Below are 20,431 nucleotides of genomic sequence, written 5' to 3' on the forward strand. Positions count from 1 at the left end.
TAAAAAAAAATGTTGTTAGTCTGCATCTGATTTCTCAGGAGTCCCTGGTGCTCTGTTTCTCCATTCTTTATGACACTACATACTTCATTAAAAATATATCATCATGGGTAGAGGAAGCATGAGGCAAGTGAAAGAGTAGGAATGGTGATAGTATGTCGGACCTGATGGGATACAGCCTCACACTACAGCAGCAAGCTCTTCTCAGCAGCAACCTAGCAGGAAATACATTTTCTTTTGAAAACAGGCAATCTTCCGTAATAGGGAATACTGCAGACTTATATCACATATTTATTATTACTTCAGATCCTACACCATTAAATCGAAATAGATTCTGGGTGACTTATTTTAGGAAGGATATACTTGCATTGGAGGCAGTTCAGAGAAGGTTCACCAGGTTGATTCCGGGTATGGAAGGGTTGTCTTATGGGGGAAGATTGAACAGGTTGGTCTATACTCATTGGAGTTTAGAAAAATGAGAGGCGATCTTATTGAAACATATATGATTCTGAGGGGACTCGATAGGGTAGATGCTGAGAGGATGTTACCCCTCATGGGGGAATCTAAAACTAGGGGGCATAGTCTCAGAATAAGGGGTCACCCGTTTAAGATGGAAATTAGGAGGAATTTCTTCTCCCAGAGGGTCGTGATTCTTTGGAATTCTTTACCCCAAAAAGCTGAGTCATTGAATACATTCAAGGCTGAGTTAGACAAATTTTTGATCAGCAAAGGAGTCAAAGGATATGGGGAAAAGGCAGGAAAGTGGAGTTGAGGTAAAAATCAGATCAGCCATGATCTCATTGAATGGCAGAGCAGGCTCGAGGGGCCGAATGGCCTACTCCTGCTGCTATCTTTTATGGTCTTATGGTCTTTATACCGGTATAGATCTCGGGACTAGCAATGCGCAATGTCATAAGATTAAGCTTTGAGCTGGTGCTTTTCCTCACAGCTTCCTCCCCTTTACCCCCGTTCCCCGCAACTACCGACCTCCCCCACCATGATCCAGAGGAGAATAGAAGGACCCTACAAAGGAGTATAAAGTAAAGCTTTTCTTTAAACATAACCCAACATTTTAAATTTATAGTCCTTAGGTTAAACAAATACTGTGGTGCTCCCCAGGGAAAGTGCCTTTTATTCTCCATTCCCTTTGCCTTAGTGGTGCTCATATTATAAACTAAGACTTTTCTGCATTTGTTAGGTTTACCAGATTACTAGAAATCACTGTTACATGAACTGTGTCAAAAGGCTTTATCTAGTTATTCATTAACCTCCCTGGTCTAATATGCAACAAAGCAAGAATCGCTGTGGCATGACTTTATGAATTATTTCTTAATGGTTCAGGGTACTAAACATGTACTGCAATGAAACACTCTAATTGGTGGGAGACTGTGGCACCTCAGGAGATCAAAGGGCATGTTATTTTATTTATGGCTGATGAAGGGTTGCTGTGTTGAGTAGGGCCATCGGACATTCCTGACATTCCACATGTCTAATTTTTAACATTTATTGTAGATATTTATAACCAAGTGCAGATTCCAGTTCGGCAGGAATGCAGAAGCAAACAACAATCCTCTTAGGAGCAAGGCACAGTCAAGGAGAAACCTCGCTGCACAGAAGTGATTTGAAGGGATAGAAGTAAAGGGAAAACGATGGTGCAGTTACTGTCAGAGTTACTGGGTAAAAACAGCTTTGTGTTTGAGCATTGGTGTCCCTTTAAGCTTTTTTCTCCGTAAGATTAAATTCCTATTTAAAATTTGAAAAATCCTCTTTAAAAAAAAACAAAGGGCAGGAAGGAAAACAAGGGAGTACACTAATAATGCTAATGCACTATGTCTTGAAGTGATAAGTCCCAGGGTCATCCCTGTTGGTTTTGACGTGGCAGATTCCCCACTTCAATGGGGTTTTCTAGTGATGATGGTGGGGGGTGGGGGGTTCTAAGTGAAATTATGAAAGGAAAGCCAGAGGGGACAGTTCCTTGTGGATGGAAGTCCTACATTTTATGCTTATTTATAAAAAAGCTTCATGATACAATTTTATTGTTTCCATGGATGCTGTTATCTGGTGAGGATGTTTTCAAAGCACTTGTTCCCCAAAAGATGTTAAACATTAAAGACTGAAAAGAAAAATTGCAAAAAGTTTGTACCAGAATGAAGTTAACCCAAGTGGCTCAAATGGCAGACTGTCGATGAGGGCTTTCAGTGTGGACTAATGCTGGCTCTTCCAGAAACATGGCCTGCCTGAAAACTTAAAGGTGGACTTCTAGGCAAACTGAGTGGATTTTGTTTAAGTAACTGGGAAACCCCTTTGAATTACATAGACTTTACAGCGTAGAAACAGGCCATTCGGCCCAACTGGTCTATGCCGATGTTTGTGTTCCACACAAGCCTCCTCCCACCCTACTTCATTGAAACTCTATTTGAATATCTTTCCATTCCTTTCTCCTTCATGTACTTATCTAGCTTCACCATAATCCTTTACCAAAACAATAAACATTTCAAGAAAGGGGAAAATGTAATCCTAGGCAGAGCCATGCATGTGCACCAATACAGTCGTGGCTTTACGCTGTTTGCTTTTACTCCTAAGGACCATTCTTAACCCTGAAATTATCAAGCAAGTGGCATCATTCATGATCACCTGTCCATTGAATCAATAGGAAAGATTTCCCATTAAAGCAATTGCAGATGTGAGATGGAATTCGAATAATAGCATTCTGTGCATTGATTTCTGAATGAGACAGTTCAAGATGGGGCCAGGATAATATATGTACATGGAATAAGAACTAGACAAAAGACAGAGCCAAGGTGAGGAATGAAGAGATGGTAGAAGGTGCATCACATCTTGAAGATCTTTTCCTCAAGGAAAGAACTTTTTTTTTAATACTGTACCACAAATTAATACTTTTTGTTTTTCTCACTGGTTTTCTCCTGAGGGTGCTGCTCCTTGTTCTGGTACAGTTCCATGGGTTCCAGCCCTTCAGTACTTTGCTCAAGTGACTATTTTTCATGTGTGAGCCGGCTACTAGAGTAGAGGGGAGAGGGGGAGAGGGAGGGATGGAATTGAATCCAAACCTGTACTCACATGTTATTCACGCACATGCACTTCTAGCAGGGCAATTGGTTAGATAGTGATCAGGAGCAGGAACCCTGGCTGATTTTCTCTGCCCGAACCAACACACTATGGACAATTGTAGCTGCTGAGACCAACTAAGTCAGCGGAGACAAAGGATGACCTGGGATTTTCTTGGTCTATGTAACACTGTTATTCTTATTTAATTTTTTTTCCACATTCTAGTGCCTGCTTAGTAAAAGTAGAAGGTGGAGCTGATTTATATACAAATGGAACTACAAAATTTGAAATCTAGAATCTCAAAAAACGAATTCGATTTTTTTTGTTACTAAAAACCCAATTTCATTTACCTCATAAGCAATTTCAACTAGCTAAAATAATAAATAAGTAAATATAATAAAATAGGCGGGAGAGGGGTATGTCATATTTTTTCCAACAGTGTTTCAGAATCAGTCCAGGTTTGAGGGACTTCAGTTACGTGGATAGACTGGAGAAGCTGGGGTTGTTCTCCTTAGAGCAGAGAAGGTAAAGAGGAGATTTGATAGAAGTGTTCAAAATCACGAAGGGTTTAGATAAAGCAAATAAAGAGAAAATGTTCCTATTGGCAGGAAGGTCGAGAACCAGAGGACGTAGATTTAAGGTGATTGGCAAAAGAACCAAAGGTGACATGAGGAAAAACTTTTTTACACAGAAAGGGGTTATGATCTGAAATGCGCTGCCTGAAAGGGTGGTGGAAGCAGATTCAATCGTGGCTTTCAAAAATGAATTGGATAAATGCTTGAAGGGAAAAAATTTGCAGGGCTACGGGGAAAGAGCGGGGGAATGGGACTAACTGGATTGCTCTTACAAAGAGTCGGCAAGGGCTTGATGGACCGAATGGGCTCCTTCTGTGCTGTATTCATTCTATGATTCCAATTGTAATTACCTTTCTGCTTTGTAAAAGTGTACTTTATTTGTACAGGTTTTCTTTGTGTGAATGGCCATTTGGCAGCTCTGTCCTATCTAACACATTCTTGCTCTTTGATTGTGTACAAGTCGCCCACCAGCTCATAAATTTTCTATGATTCTTAGTCCCTGGGTTACAGCATACTCACTCTACAGTAACAGCTTAGCTCATCCCTCTTGCTACGTGTGCCTGAAAGGTATTGTCAGTAAATATTTCTGAAACAGTAACGTCCTACAATCCAGCAGTTGATTACAAGGCACCTGGATTTCCCAAAACATAATTTTAAGAGTTACAATGTAAAGATAATTACGTGTTATACCCGTAGATGTCCATGGCCTGCTTTCTATTGAGAAGAATCATTTTGAAACCTGGCATTTGAAAATCAATCACGTACTTCTGTAGCGTTCTTCAACTCAGAGCTCTGTTAAGTCTAAAAGTAGTGGGAATCTGCTGTGTCACATCAACAGATGGATGCTTGACTTACATTGACAAATTTATGCTGTAGGGAATCTGGCACAGGTTCTACTCTGGAAAATGTTCTGCGCCTGTTTGAGAAAACTGAAGCTTCAGGCTTACCCAGATGCTCAGTGCTGTAATACAGACTCATACAGACCGGAAAGGCCCTAGGTTTAATTCCTGCTCTCTGCTGAGTTCACTGATATCAGCTACGGAGGTAACAGGCAATGCCACAATTGATTTTGATGTCCCCCTGGGGAGGGGGAAATATCAGCCATGGTTCCTGCTCCTGTTTGCTATCCAGTAACTTAGAAGGCACATGTGTGTGCACATAGGTGAATATATGATCAGGCTTGACTGTGATGCCCTGTCCCTCCACAGTTGAATAGCTTATGTTACATGTCATGCATTGGTTCTCAGCAGTGTATCATCCAACTTATCTTGAGCACCACCATAGGAGATCGCTAGTAATATAAAAATAGAAGGTGTCTGTACATTTTCTGTACATTATGTCACACTCCCTGCATCACTTTCCTGTTATACTTAATTATAGGCAAATTTCTTGCAGCTGATTGCCTCACATGCAGGATTTTTAACAGCAGTCTTTAAAAAAAGAGAAAGAAAGCCAGTCGTTTTGAATGCACAAAGAAACTCCTCCACCAACTGAAAATACGAGTCAGAATACCTGTAGTCTATGATTTAAAAAAAACATCCTTAGCAACCACACTTAAAATAATGAGAAACAAAACCAGGCATTTCATCCTGGATTCTAACTTGCAGCCTGAATAGCAAATAAACCTCACTGACCTCATCCTGCACCGTTCTCTCACAAATAATTAATCTCTGATTGACCTGAGGCTATGTTTACTTAGAAACAATTATATTTGGTGGTATTAAAGGGACACATCTATTTGAATAATATTATCATAGTATGTTACAGCACAGAAGGAGGCCATTCGGCCCATCGTGCCTGTGCCAGCCCTTTGAAAGAGCTATACAATTAGTCCCACTCCCCTGTTCTTTCCCCACAGCCCTGTAAATGTTTTCCCTTCAAGCATTTAACCAATTCCCTTTTGAAAGTTATTATTGAATCTGCTTCCACCACCCTTTCAAGCAGTGCATTCCAGATCATCATAACTCTCTGCGTTAAAAAATGTTTCCTCGTGGTGCCTCTGGTTCTTTTATCAATCACTTTAAATCTGTGTCCTCTGGATACTGACCCATCTGCCATTAGAAGCTGTAAATTATGATTTAATATTATAAGTTTCACTGAGACTCTTATGTTTAAGTTATATTAGTGGTGCCTCTTCAGATGAGGGAAGAGTTGTTGAGTTTTATTTTGATTTTATTTTTAATAAAGGAAGAAGGCCAAAAAAGAGGATTTAAAAAAAAATTACAACCAAGAGAAAATAATTTAATGATAGCCTTACTATTATTACTATTACTAATATTAAGGCCACAGGAATTAAATAAGTAATAGTAATTCTATTACGAATGTACAAAAATTCTTCCTGATGATAACTTTACTGAAAATGTTGGTGTACAAAATAGTGAAAGTTTACACTGACTTTCACTAAAATCCTGGACAGGAGAAATTTCACCCATCAGGTGTGAATGACAATTCCTAAACACTAGCTTTGAAAATTTCAAAAGAACAATGGATTTACTTTCCTCTTCGGGGACATTCATTTCTGAGGTAGACAATGCCATGAGGCATCTTTCACTATTCGGAGGAAGATAATGTTACAGTTGTAGGTCATATTATCCTGTATGTGGTTGTTATGCCGGATGACTGGAGTATTGTGTCCGGTTCTGGGCACCGCACTTCATAGAATCATAGAAGTTTACAACATGGAAACAGGCCCTTCGGCCCAACATGTCCATGTCGCCCAATTTATACCACTAAGCTAGTCCCAATTGCCTGCACTTGGCCCATATCCCTCTATACCCATCTTACCCATGTAACTGTCCAAATACTTTTTAAAAGACAAAATTGTACCCGCCTCTACTACTGCCTCTGGCAGCTCGTTCCAGACACTCACCACCCTTTGAGTGAAAAAATTGCCCCTCTGGACCCTTTTGTATCTCTTCCCTCTCACCTTAAATCTATGCCCCCTCGTTATAGACTCCCCTACCTTTGGGAAAAGATTTTGACTATCTACCTTATCTATGCCCCTCATTATTTTATAGACTTCTATAAGATCACCCCTAAACCTCCTACTCTCCAGGGAAAAAAGTCTCAGTCTATCCAACCTCTCCCTATAAGATGTGAAGGCCTCAGAGAGGTTGCAGAAGAGATTTACTAGAATGATTCCAGGGATGAGGGACTTTAGTTATGTGGATAGACTGGAAAAGCTGGGGTTGTTGTGCTTGGAACAGAGACATTTGCCAGGAGATTTGATTGAGGTATTCAAAATCATGAGGCGTCTAAACAGAGTGGATAGAGAGTAACTGTTCCCATTGGCGGAAGGGTCAAGAACCAAAGGTCATAGATTTAAGGTGATTGGCAAAAGAACCAAAGGTGACATGAGGTAAAAACTTTTTTACACAGCGAGTGGTTAGGATCTGGAATGCACTGCCCGAGGGGGTGGTGGAGGCAGATTCAATCATGGCCTACAAAAGGGAACTGGATAAGTACTTGAAAGGAAAAAAAATATAGGGCTATGGGGAGAGGGCGGGTGAGTGGGACTAGCTGAATTGCTTTTACATAGAGCCGGTGCGGACTCAATGGGCCGAATGGTCTCCTTCCATGCTGTAACGTTTCTACGCTTCTATTCTATGATTCTGTAAAGGACCGTGGCCTTTGTGAAAATACATCGATTTTGAGGATGTGCACATACACTATACAACTGAAAAGTATTAAATTAGGTGGTTGAAAAATTCAAATACATGCTTCATTCCTTCATATTTCCTGTCCTACATAAACACATGTCAACTCTAATCTTAAAGGGGTAATATCATCAGAGTAAAGGGCCTTTGTGAGCAATGCAAATAGAAAGGAAACGTCATCTGAATGTGGATCCATGCATATAACCTAAGTTAGCAGTTGATTTGTATTTTGTTTACTTTTACCTCAAACAGTAGTCATAACTGTGGACTTATCAAGCAAAGGTTTTTGTTTGTCACTTGTATGTATTAAATTGTTGGGTCAGATCCTGAATGAATATTTCACATCGGTATTTACGGTTGAGAAAGGCATGGATGTTAGGGAACTTGGGGAAATAAATAGTGATGTCTTGAGGAGTGTACATATTACAGAGAGGGAGATGCTGGAAGTCTTAACGCGCATCAAGGTAGATAAATCTCCGGGACCTGATGAAATGTATCCCAGGACGTTATGGGAGGATAGGGAGGAAATTGCGGGTCCCCTAGCAGAGATATTTGAATCATCCACCGCTACAGGTGAGGTGCCTGAAGATTGGAGGGTAGCAAATGTTGTCCCTTTGTTTAAGAAGGGCGGCAGGGAAAAGCCTGGGAACTACAGACCGGTGAGCCTGACATCGGTAGTGGGTAAGTTGTTAGAGGGTATTCTGAGGGACAGAATCTACAGGCATTTGGAGAGGCAGGGACTAATTAGGAACAGTCAGCATGGTTTTGTGAGAGGAAAATCATGTCTCACGAATTTGATTGAGTTTTTTGAAGGGGTAACCAAGAAGATAGATGAGGGCTGTGCAGTAGACGTGGTCTACATGGACTTCAGCAAAGCATTTGACAAGGTACCGCATGGTAGGTTGTTACATAAGGTTAAATCTCATGGGATCCAAGGTGAGGTAGCCAATTGGATACAAAATTGGCTTGACGACAGAAGACAGAGGGTGGTTGTCGAGGGTTGTTTTTCAAACTGGATGCCTGTGTCCAGCGGTGTGCCTCAGGGATCGGTGCTGGGTCCGCTGTTATTTGTTATTTATATTAATGATTTGGATGAGAATTTAGGAGGCATGGTTAGTAAGTTTGCAGATGACACCAAGATTGGTGGCATTGTGGACAGTGAAGAAGGTTATCTAGGATTGCAACGGGATCTTGATAAATTGGGCCAGTGGGCCGATGAATGGCAGATGGAGTTTAATTTAGATAAATGTGAGGTGATGCATTTTGGTAGATCGAATCGGGCCAGGACCTACTCCGTTAATGGTAGGGCGTTGGGGAGAGTTATAGAACAAAGAGATCTAGGAGTACAGATTCATAGCTCCTTGAAAGTGGAGTCACAGGTGGATAGGGTGGTGAAGAAGGCATTCAGCATGCTTGGTTTCATTGGTCAGAACATTGAATGCAGGAGTTGGGATGTCTTGTTGAAGTTGTACAGGGCATTGGTGAGGCCACACTTGGAGTACTGTGTACAGTTCTGGTCACCCTATTATAGAAAGGATATTATTAAACTAGAAAGAGTGCAGAAAAGATTTACTAGGATGCTACCGGGACTTGATGGTTTGACTTACAGGGAGAGGTTAGACAGACTGGGACTTTATTCCCTGGAGAGTAGGAGGTTAAGGGGTGATCTTATAGAAGTCTATAAAATAATGAGGGGCATAGATAAGGTCGATAGTCAAAATCTTTTCCCAAAGGTAGGGGAGTCTATAACGAGGGGGCACAGATTTAAGGTGAGAGGGGAGAGATACAAAAGGATCCAGAGGGGCAATTTTTTCACTCAAAGGGTGGTGAGTGTCTGGAACGAGCTGCCAGAGGCAGTAGTAGAGGCGGGTACAATTTTGTCTTTTAAAAAGCATTTGGACAGTTACATGGGGAAGATGGGTATCGAGGGATATGGGCCAAGTGCAGGCAATTGGGACTAGCTTAGTGGTATAAACTGGGCGACATGGACATGTTGGGCCGAAGGGCCTGTTTCCATGTTGTAACTTCTATGATTCTATGATTATCGAGTGTTTGTTATGACAAACTCATCTCAATTTGTTGGGTTTAATATTTAGGGGAAAAATTACTTTGAAGAAACTTAGTAAAGCAAAGATGCAGCCTTCGTCACAGTAAATTGAGGAGCAGACTTTTCTGGGAATTGAAGATGCTTCAGAATTGCGAGCAATGGTTCTCATTTCACACTCTAGTTGTCACTTAGACCATTCTTACTGGTATTCTGTTGATAACTAAAAGTGCCTTACTCAAGGGTCATTCTCAGAAATGCTCCAACATGCAGTTTCAATAGTTCCCTTTTGCTTGCAGTATAGATACAGGGACAGTCTCAACTCCCCAATCTTGGCGGGGGATATTTCAGTTTTTCAAGCACTGGATTTGGGATCTTTCAAACACCTGTGGTGGTTAGAATAAGTTACATGTCTTAGGATGTGGGGGAAAAAACAGACAACTGCAAAGACTCACCATTGCTTACCAGTTGTTGCAGTATCACTTGGCTGTTCAGCAATTCAAATGGAACATTCAATTAGATCATGGCTGATCTGCACCCCACCTTTGATCCCTATCCCTTGATGCCCTTACCCATCAAAAATTTATCGATCTTAGTCTTGAAAGCTCCAATTGTCCCAGCATCCACAGCTTTTTGAGGGAGAGAGTTCCAAATTTCTACTACCCTTTGTGTGAAAAAGTGCTTCCTGACTTCGCTCCTGAATGGCCTAGTTCTAATTTTAAGACTATGTTCCCTTGTTCTTGATTTCCCCACCAGAGGAAATAGGGTAGGTATGGAGAAACTATCAAATCCTTTTAACATTTCAAACACCTCGATCAGATCACCACTCAATCCTCCATACAAGCCAAATGGGATTAATGCTGTACCCAGCAGACCTTTTATACAGAGATATACAGAGAAGGTTGAGAGGAGATTTGATAGAGGTATTTAAAATCATGAAGGGTCTAGACAGAACAGATAGAGAGAAACTGTTCCCATTGGCAGAAGGGTCAAGAACCAGAGGACATGGATTTAAGGTGATTGGCAAAAGAACCAAAGGTGACATGAGGAAAAACTTTTTTAAACAGCGAGTGGTTAGGATCTGGAATGCACTGCCCGAGGGGCTGGTGGAGGCAGATTCAATCGTGGCTTTCCAAAGGGAACTGGATAAGTACTTGAAAGGAAAAAATTTGCAGGGCTACGGGGAAAGGGTGGGGGAGTGGGACTAGCTGGATTGCTCTTGCATAATGCTGGCATGGACTCGATGGGCCAAATGGTCTCCTTCCCTACTGTAACCTTTCTATGATTCTATAATGACCACCAGTCTCTCTCTTACCTCCCCTCTTTTGCTGGAGAATGAGAGGGAACGATGCTGATTTTTTTGAATGATTTTCTCATCCAATCTTCTATGCAGGATTCATGTAGCTTTCATTTCAACAGAAATCTTTCATGTGGAATCATAAATGCTTTCTGAAGGCCTAAATAAATGATATCATAGGGAGTTCCACTATCTACTTTATCCTTAACATCTTCAGAGAAGATGAGGTTTAAAAAGCCATTTGTATCCATGCTGGTTGTTTCTTGTTAGGTCCTTGCTTTACAATTACTCCTCCCGCCCTATCTCTTAGAATAAATTCAGTTATTTTACCCATTATTGATGTTAAATGAATGGACTTGTAATTGCCTGTATCTGCCTTTACCCAGTGTGTGTGTGTATGTATGTATGTATGTGAAAACTCTGGCTGATTTTTTTCCCCTTCCTAGTCCATGAAGGCTGAGGTCAATTACTGCACCCCCACTGCCATCTCAGCAGGGAATACCTAACTCAGCATCGACCAGGGAGTAAATCTGGGTCCTTTTTGATCTGTGTGGCTCAATACCGACATTAACGACTCCCACATTGCATCGTTAGATGTCTGCTGTTGTGGCTATATTTAGTGGAACTCTTTAGATGAGAGGGCTTAAAATGGTCTTTTACCGAATTGTTACTGTTTATTTTCGTATACTGTAGCTTTATTCATCTCCCTGTATATTTTCCTAAGGACAGTCAGAAAAAGCCAAATGTGGAAACATGGCAGTAGTTGTGGTGCTATTTTGCTAGATAATGAAAGGAGTTTTCTTCATCACTAGCTGTTATTCACAGTTAACTCTAACTCACCCTTCTGTTGCTCCTGAGTTAAGGATCTCACGTCTGCCAAGAGAGGACTGATACAGAGTGACTGAGGGAGGGAATGTCTCTGCACCGAACATCAAGCATGGTTTTCCTATGCATACATGAATCTATGTAGCACCTGGGAGCCATGAGATCAAGTCTGTCATTTTACATAAGATGAGTGGTTAGGCCATCATGACCCAGCTTCTTGCCAGAATAACTAATTTATAATTGCAAGTGGGGGGGGATATCTTACTACAGTGATATTACATTCTCTTTATGTTTCACAATTTTTCAATATATTGCAGGTTATGGGGTTACCTTATGCCTTGTGTCATGCAACAAAATTGAGTTTGTTTCCTATATAAATGTAACTGCATTTTAATTCTGTTAAGAATTATAAGGCTAGGAACAGGAGTAGGCCATTCACCCATTGAGCCTGTTCCGCCATTCAATTAGACCATGGCTGATCTGTATCTTAACTCCGCCTTGGTTCCGTAACCCTTAATACCCTTGCTTAACAAAAATCTATCAATCTCAATTTTGAAATTTTCAATTGACCCCCAGCCTCAACAGCTTTTTGAAGGAGAGAGTTTCAGATTTCCACTCCACTTTTTGTGAAGAAGTGCTTTCTGACATCACCCCCTGACCGGCCTAGCTCTAATTTTAAGGTTATGCCCCCATGTCTTGGACTCTCCTACCAGAGGAAATAGTTTCTCTCAATCTGCCCTATCAAATCCTTTAATCATCTTGAACACCTCAATTAGATCACTACTTAATCTTCTATATTCAAGGGAATACAAGTCTAAGCTTTGCACCCTGACCTCATAATTAACCCTTTTAGCCCAAGTATCATTCTGGTGAATCTGCGCTGCACTCCCTCCGAGGCCAATATATCCTTCCTAAAAATTACTGTTGGTTGGTGGTAACACTTAACATGTGCACATGAAATTCCTGTCCGCTATCTGAATGGGTTATCACCTCTGTTAAACTAGCAGGCAGAGGAATGTCATACGAATGTGTTAAGCATTCATCAATTAATATCTCCAACAGTAATTTCTAGCCTATGCTTTGTTTTGGTAAGGTTTTTTAAAAAAAAAATTTTTTTTTATTGTACCATCTTTTTGTTTTCCCCTGCTATCTGTATGTCACGAGATGAACAGGCTCTGTCAAGGTTGCTCTGTTAGTGGCTGCTGAGAGGGGCAGGAAGCAGCCCAGGCTGACTCTGGGTTTTCCCTTCCTTCACCTGGAGAATCACCTGGCTTCCGCTTTGTTCCCTCCTTCAGCACTCTGAGCAAGTTTGGGAAAGTGATCGCATAGGGAGTCTTGTCTGCAAACCGAAGTCCTGGAGTCTTGTCATACAGTCTGGCTCCAGTGTACTATGTCCTGCCAAAGATGATGGGTTTTTTGTATGTTGTGTTAAGTGAAGGATCTATTCAAAGGAGTAATGATACTCTTTGTGTCCCCAATGCTATTTTGCATATTTTTAAAATTGTTACAAATTTGCTTTTCTGGACAGCAGTGTTTAGCCTACATTAACTAATGCCACTAACTTCCACTATTCTTTTATTCATACTTTCTGTGGATTCAGCTAAGAGGGGGCTCAGATATTGCTGTAGATTAGTACAAAAGTAGTGTTGCTACCTGTCCAGTTTGGAACTGGATAGTTCACTTTTATGAATGGGGGGTATCCAGAAATTTCAAAAGCGTAGAGGGGGTGCCAAAGTTCTATTGTTTGTTAAACTAGAGCTCCCCCTTTTCCCTTTTGTCTCTTATTAATGTTGAAACATTAGTTATTAAGGTTTTCATCAGGAATGGCAAAGCAAACAGTAGCATTCAAGCTCTGTTCCACCTATTGTCTCACCTGCATGGTTTTGGATTCGGTAAAAGGCGGCAACTGCATGAAAGTGCAGTCAAAGCAACACATTGGCATCGTTATATTTAAACAGCTGATCTCTGGCGCAGCATGATGGGAAAACATGAATTTATACCACGTTACGGGAATGCACCATTTGCGCTGCGTTACTGTTAACTACCGCAGAGCAACGGATTAAGTTAATCGGTGAATATAATAAAACCAACTGCTGTTAAATGCAGATAGCAGTGGGACAGGCTGATTGAAAGCTCTGTAGTAGAAGTTTTTAATGTTGAGCGAATCATCAGCACATTTAAGTCCGTTGAACACTTGAATACTGCTGCCACATTTGGGAGGCTCTTCTACCACCTCTCTCACACTCCTGGATGTGATACAAGAAAGAGCTTGTCATCCGACAGGTGATTCCTCTCTCACCTCTCTCTTTCTGCCACTTCACTTTCTATTTTTTATCCATGCTGCTGTGGTCAATATTCCTCTCTTGTTCCTTCTAAGCTCCAACTGCACTTTCCCACACAGTCTTCCTCCTTCCTACATCCCCATTGTGTTCAAATCAAGATTTATCCTATTGCACCTCAGTTTGTCCCAGGACCTCAAAATTCTGCAACTCCTTATCTCCCTCAGTCTTCCTTCGACAATCTTAAGACTTTTAAAATCCAAGCTTGGCATCACCAGATTGCTACTTCCTGATTTACCTCATCACTTTGATTCATTTTAGCCCTGATGGTGTCTTGCACATTGGGCCTTGGCTATTCAGTTCAGTTTCTCAATTCCAAAAAAAATTGGCACCAGCTATGCTGACTTTGCACAGTCCAAATTGCTCAAGATCGGTTCTGGGGAATGACTATTAAAGAATGTTGATGCACAGTATTGCGAAAGACTTGAGGAACTTTAAACATGCAGCTGAGATGTTTGATGAAGGGTGCCATTAAAATAAACTGATCATTGTTTTCCTTTTGTGTTTGTTTCAGATTTACCAAACCCCTGACGTTTGCAGATTGCGTAGGGGACGAGCTCCCTTTGGGTTGGGAGGATGCCTATGATTCTCAGATTGGCATCTTCTACATTGACCACATCAACAGTAAGTGCTTCCCAAAAGGCTGAGGTTATGTTTCCCATGGGCCTCGCTCAGCAACACTATGAACTGTTTGATTCTCTAAGTTAAGGGGTGATATTGATATTTAACTGCAATGAAATTCACTGTGCAATGGTGTAATGTAAGAAAAATAGAAAAACACTGGAGATACATTGCAGGTCTGTCAGTGTGGGTTCTGATAAAGGATCTACATCTGAACTATTAACCCATCTTTCCTCTATTCAGATGCTAATGGAGTTGCTGTATTTGTAACAGTTTTTGGTTTTAATTTTCAGGTTTCTAGTGATTAAACTTCTTTTTAAATCTATACAAATATACTGAGTACTTTCAACATTGCCTGTCTCCATCCTTACTTCACCACCAATGGCTGTGGGAACTGTCATCCACGTCTTCATCACCTCCAGGCTTCACTTGTCCAATGCTCTCATCGCCAGTCTTACGAGCCCACTTTCCACAAACTCCAACTCACGCAAACCGCCGCCATCTGCTTTTGTCCTTGACCAAGTGCTGCTTACCTATCACCCATATCCTCACCAACATGAACTGGTTCCTCAATTCTCTCCATATTGATTTCAAAATCCTTGCTGCCATTTACAAATTCCACCATGGCCTCCTCTCACCTCATTCCACCTCTTCCAATTCTCTGCTCCCCTTCCCTCTGCTTCACCATCAGTGGTAGCCTTGAGCTCTGGACCTTTCTCCCGAAACCTAAACTTGATTCATTTCATCATTTTCAAAAGCCTTATCAAATTTCACCGGCCACAGCTTGGTCACCTCCCTGACTTTTCTCTGAGCTATCACTTGATCCCCATCTCCTTCCAGCTGTCACTTGATTCCCTCCTCCTTCCAGCTGTCACTTGATCCCTTCCTCCTTTCAGGTATTACTTGGTCCCCTCCTCCCTCCGTCCTCTCCCCACTTTGTGAAGCAGCTTGGGATGTTGCGCTATGTTAAAGTGCGATTATAAGTATAAGTAGTTATCTTGTCGTCTTGTTTGAATCATTACTGGTACACCAGTGATCTACTCTTAGACCTCCTGCTAACCGCACTCTGCAGTGGGTTTTTCTGCTAGTGGGTAGCTAACTGCAGCATCCCTATTAGTTAATCATCACCACGAGATGTGCCAGAACAGACCAGGTTTAACCCCCCCCCCTCTGAATTTTTCCCCTCCTTCTGGAGAAGCAGCTCACCTTTACTGGTAAGCCTTTCTTTGACGGGCTGATTAAGATCACGATTTCTCTCCACTGGTGTGACATTATGCTGTAATCAGTTTAGCACTGTCATAGGAAGACTGCTTGAAGACTGTGCAGCATTGGGCATAATTTTAAAAGCAAGTTTACATTTTTTAAAGTTTATTTAGTTAATGCAAATAAAAATCTGTTTTAGCTTTCGTACTTCCATCATGCTGTTTGCATTCTCCGTTCAAAGTTCATATATTGCAATTCTGTAAACGATCGGAGGGAGGGGATAATTTTAAGAGTTTGTATTGTCAGTGAGGAATCCCGTTCACTGTCAGCGCAGGTTCATAAGACTATATGCAGAATGTGCATGGGGCATTTTTATTTACTAAGGAAATTTAGATAATTTATATCCGGAGCTTCCAGCGTCAAATCAAAGGATTGCAGATCTGAATCCTTCCACTCTGTAGCATAGTGTGTTGGAGCACCAACCCTGGCTGTCACAGTCCTCCTGTTTAACTGTGTAAAGAATCATAGAATCATAGAATCATAGAAGTTTACAACATGGAAACAGGCCCTTCGGCCCAACATGTCCATGTCGCCCAGTTTATACCACTAAGCTAGTCCCAATTGCCTGCACTTGGCCCATATCCGTCTATACCCATCTTACCCATGTAACTGTCCAAATGCTTTTTAAAAGACAAAATTGTACCCGCCTCTACTACTGCCTCTGGCAGCTCGTTCCAGACACTCACCACCCTTTGAGTGAAAAAATTGCCCCTCTGGACCCTTTTGTATCTCTCCCCTCTCACCTTAAATCTATGCCCCCTCGTTATAGACTCCCCTACCTTTGGGAAAAGATTTTGACTATCTACCTTATCTATGCCCCTCATTATTTTATAGACTTCTATAAGATCATCCCTAAACCTCCTACTCTCCAGGGAAAAAAACCTCAGTCTTTCCAACCTCTCCCTATAAGTCAAACCATCAAGTCCCGGTAGCATCCTAGTAAATCTTTTCTGCACTCTTTCTAGTTTAATAATATCCTTTCTATAATAGGGTGACCAGAACTGTACACAGTATTCCAAGTGTGGCCTTACTAATGTCTTGTACAACTTCAACAAGACATCCCAACTCCTGTATTCAATGTTCTGACCAATGAAACCAAGCATGCCGAATGCCTTCTTCACCACCCTATCCACCTGTGACTCCACTTTCAAGGAGCTATGAACCTGTACTCCTAGATCTCTTTGTTCTATAACTCTCCCCAACGCCCTACCATTAACGGAGTAGGTCCTGGCCCGATTCGATCTACCAAAATGCATCACCTCACATTTATCTAAATTAAACTCCATCTGCCATTCATCGGCCCACTGGCCCAATTTATCAAGATCCCGTTGCAATCCTAGATAACCTTCTTCACTGTCCACAATGCCACCAATCTTGGTGTCATCTGCAAACTTACTAACCATGCCTCCTAAATTCTCATCCAAATCATTAATATAAATAACAAATAACAGCGGACCCAGCACCGATCCCTGAGGCACACCCCTGGTCACAGGCCTCCAGTTTGAAAAACAACCCTCTACAACCACCCTCTGTCTTCTGTCGTCAAGCCAATTTTGTATCCAATTGGCTACCTCACCTTGGATCCCGTGAGATTTAACATTATGTAACAACCTACCATGCGGTACCTTGTCAAAGGCTTTGCTAAAGTCCATGTAGACCACGTCTACTGCACAGCCCTCATCTATCTTCTTGGTTACCCCTTCAAAATACTCAATCAAATTCGTGAGTCATGATTTTCCTCTCACAAAACCATGCTGACTGTTCCTGATCAGTCCCTGCCTCTCCAAATGCCTGTAGATCCTGTCCCTCAGAATACCCTCTAACAACTTACCCACTACCGATGTCAGGCTCACCGGTCTGTAGTTCCCAGGCTTTTCCCTGCCTCCCTTCTTAAACAAAGGCACAACATTTGCTACCCTCCAATCTTCAGGCACCTCACCTGTCGCTGTCGATGATTCAAATATCTCTGCTAGGGGACCCGCAATTTCCTCCCTAACCTCCCATAACGTCCTGGGATACATTTCATCAGGTCCCGGAGATTTATCTACCTTGATGCGCGTTAAGACTTCCAGCACCTCCCTCTCTGTAATATGTACACTCCTCAAGACATCACTATTTATTTCCCCAAGTTCCCTAACATCCATGCCTTTCTCAACCGTAAATACCGATGTGAAATATTCATTTAGGATCTCACCCATCTCTTGTGGTTCCGCACATAGATGACCTTGTTGATCCTTAAGAGGCCCTACTCTCTCCCTAGTTACTCTTTTGCCCTTTATGTATTTGTAGAAGCTCTTTGGATTCTCCTTTGCCTTATCTGCCAAAGCAATCTCATGTCCCCTTTTTGCCCTCCTGATTTCTCTCTTAACTCTACTCCGGCACTCTCTATACTCTTCAAGGGATCCACTTGATCCCAGCTGCCTATGCATGTCATATGCCTCCTTCTTCTTTTTGACTAGGGCCTCAATCTCCCGAGTCATCCAAGGTTCCCTACTTCTACCAGCCTTGCCCTTCACTTTATAAGGAATGTGCTTACTCTGAACCCTGGTTAACACACTTTTGAAAGCCTCCCACTTACCAGACGTCCCTTTGCCTGCCAACAGACTCTCCCAATCAACTTCTGAAAGTTCCTGTCTAATACCATCAAAATTGGCCTTTCCCCAATTTAGAATTTTAACTTTTGGGCCAGACCTATCATTCTCCAGAGCTTAAACTGTGATTTTTCTTCAGCTCAAAGAAATACATGAGCTCTTCCAGTAACTGCGTGAGATTATCTAGCAAGTAGCAGAGCCATACAGACCAGAAGGATCCTAGTTTCGATCCCTGGTCTATGCTGATTAACTAATAGGGATGCTACAATTAGCTACCCGCTAGCAGAAAAACCCACTGCAGATCACTATTCCGTGACCTCTACTAGAAGTGTATGTGTGTTGGTGTTGGGTGAGGACAGGATTCGGCTTGGTTGTCATGGGTCCCCATTTCCACCCCCATATCCCTGAGCCTGCCCACACACTGTCAAGGTTCACACATGCATAGTGGCCCCTCTGGGGAGGTAAAAGAGAACATCCAATGCCCATGAAACCAAATTCAGCAAGGTTTCTATGCGTTCCGGAGTGAAGGGTAGAAAATTATGGGAAAAAACAACAAAATATATTAAGAATTACTATTTCCATTGGTAGAAATGGAGATTGACTACACAATTATACATTTAGCATAAAATACACTACCAAATTATTATATACCTAAGAACCAGATTTGAGTAGGGGGGATTTTAAAACTAATATTGAGGATAAGGTAACACAGTGGCCCTATTGTCAAGTATTCATCTGAAAAGATGGCCTTGTGGATAATTAAAAAGCCTTTCTTACACTCGTTACATGCTTAGTCTTCCTCACTGCACTTGCTCTTTCTCACACACTTTCTTTCTGTCTGTCCCAACTTTCATTATTCTTAGCGTTTTACTTTCTCTCTCTCTCTGCTCTCTCACACTCTGCTGTGTTTCTGCTCTTTCCTTTCTGTTTCTCTTCTGTCTCCCCTTCAGTTGCACACATTGGGCAGGACCCCGATCACATAAGAAATAGGAGCAGGAGTAGGCCATCTGGCCCCTCAAGCCATTCAACAAGATCATGGCTGATCTTCTACCTCAACGTCATTTTCCTGCACCATCCCCATACATAAGAACATAAGAACATAAGAAATAGGAGCAGGAGTAGGCCAATCGGCACCTCGAGCCTGCTCCGCCATTCAATAAGATCATGGCTGATCTGATCCTAACCTCAAATCTAAATTCATGTCCAATTTCCTGCCCGCTCCCCGTAACCCCTAATTCCCTTTACTTCTAGGAAACTGTCTATTTCTGTTTTAAATTTATTTAGTGATGTAGCTTCCACAGCTTCCTGGGGCAGCACATTCCACAGACCTACTACCCTCTGAGTGAAGAAGTTTCTCCTCATCTCAGTTTTGAAAGAGCAGCCCCTTATTCTAAGATTATGCCCCCAAGTTCTAGTTTCACCCATCCTTGGGAACATCCTTACCGCATCCACCCGATCAAGCCCCTTCACAATCTTATATGTTTCAATAAGATCGCCTCTCATTCTTCTGAACTCCAATGAGTAGAGTCCCAATCTACTCAACCTCTCCTCATATGTCCGCCCCCTCATCCCCGGGATTAACCGAGTGAACCTTCTTTGTACTGCCTCGAGAGCAAGTATGTCTTTTCTTAAGTATGGACACCAAAACTGTATGCAGTATTCCAGGTGCGGTCTCACCAATACCTTATATAACTGCAGCAATACCTCCCTGTTTTTATATTCTATCCCCCTAGCAATAAAAGCCAACATTCCGTTGGCCTTCTTGATCACCTGCTGCACCTGCATACTAACTTTTTGATATCTAGAAATCTATCAATCTCTGTTTTGAATGTACTCAATGACTGAGGCTCCACAGCCTCTGGGATAGAGAATTCCAAAGATTCACCACCCTCTGAGTGAAGAAATTTCTCCTCATCTCAGTCCTAAATGGCCTACCCCTTATTCTGAGACTGTGACCCCTGGTTCTAGACTTCCTAGCCAGGGGAAACATCCACCTTGCATCTACCCTGTCGAGCCCTGTAAGAATTTTGTATGTTTCAATGAGATCACCGCTCATTCTTCTAAACTCTAGAGAATACAGGCTCAGTCGACTCAATCTTTCCTCATACCACAATCCCGCTATCCCAGGAATCAGTCTGGTGAACCTTCGTTGCACTC

At 41.9% G+C, this 20,431-nt stretch overlaps 1 protein-coding gene across 2 annotated transcripts in view; it reads left to right on the forward strand.

Annotated features, from left to right (window-relative positions):
- LOC137320758 (protein WWC2-like) overlaps positions 1-20,431 on the forward strand; it is a 215,038-nt gene that overhangs the window by 77,965 nt on the left and 116,642 nt on the right. For both annotated transcript variants that reach the window (XM_067982539.1, XM_067982540.1), the window contains exon 2: positions 14,314-14,423. In XM_067982539.1, coding sequence (XP_067838640.1) covers positions 14,314-14,423 — 110 coding nt within the window. The remainder of the gene's footprint in view (positions 1-14,313; positions 14,424-20,431) is intronic.

This window comes from Heptranchias perlo, chromosome 4 (assembly GCF_035084215.1).
Source record: "Heptranchias perlo isolate sHepPer1 chromosome 4, sHepPer1.hap1, whole genome shotgun sequence".
NCBI classification, from domain to species: Eukaryota; Metazoa; Chordata; class Chondrichthyes; order Hexanchiformes; family Hexanchidae; genus Heptranchias; species Heptranchias perlo.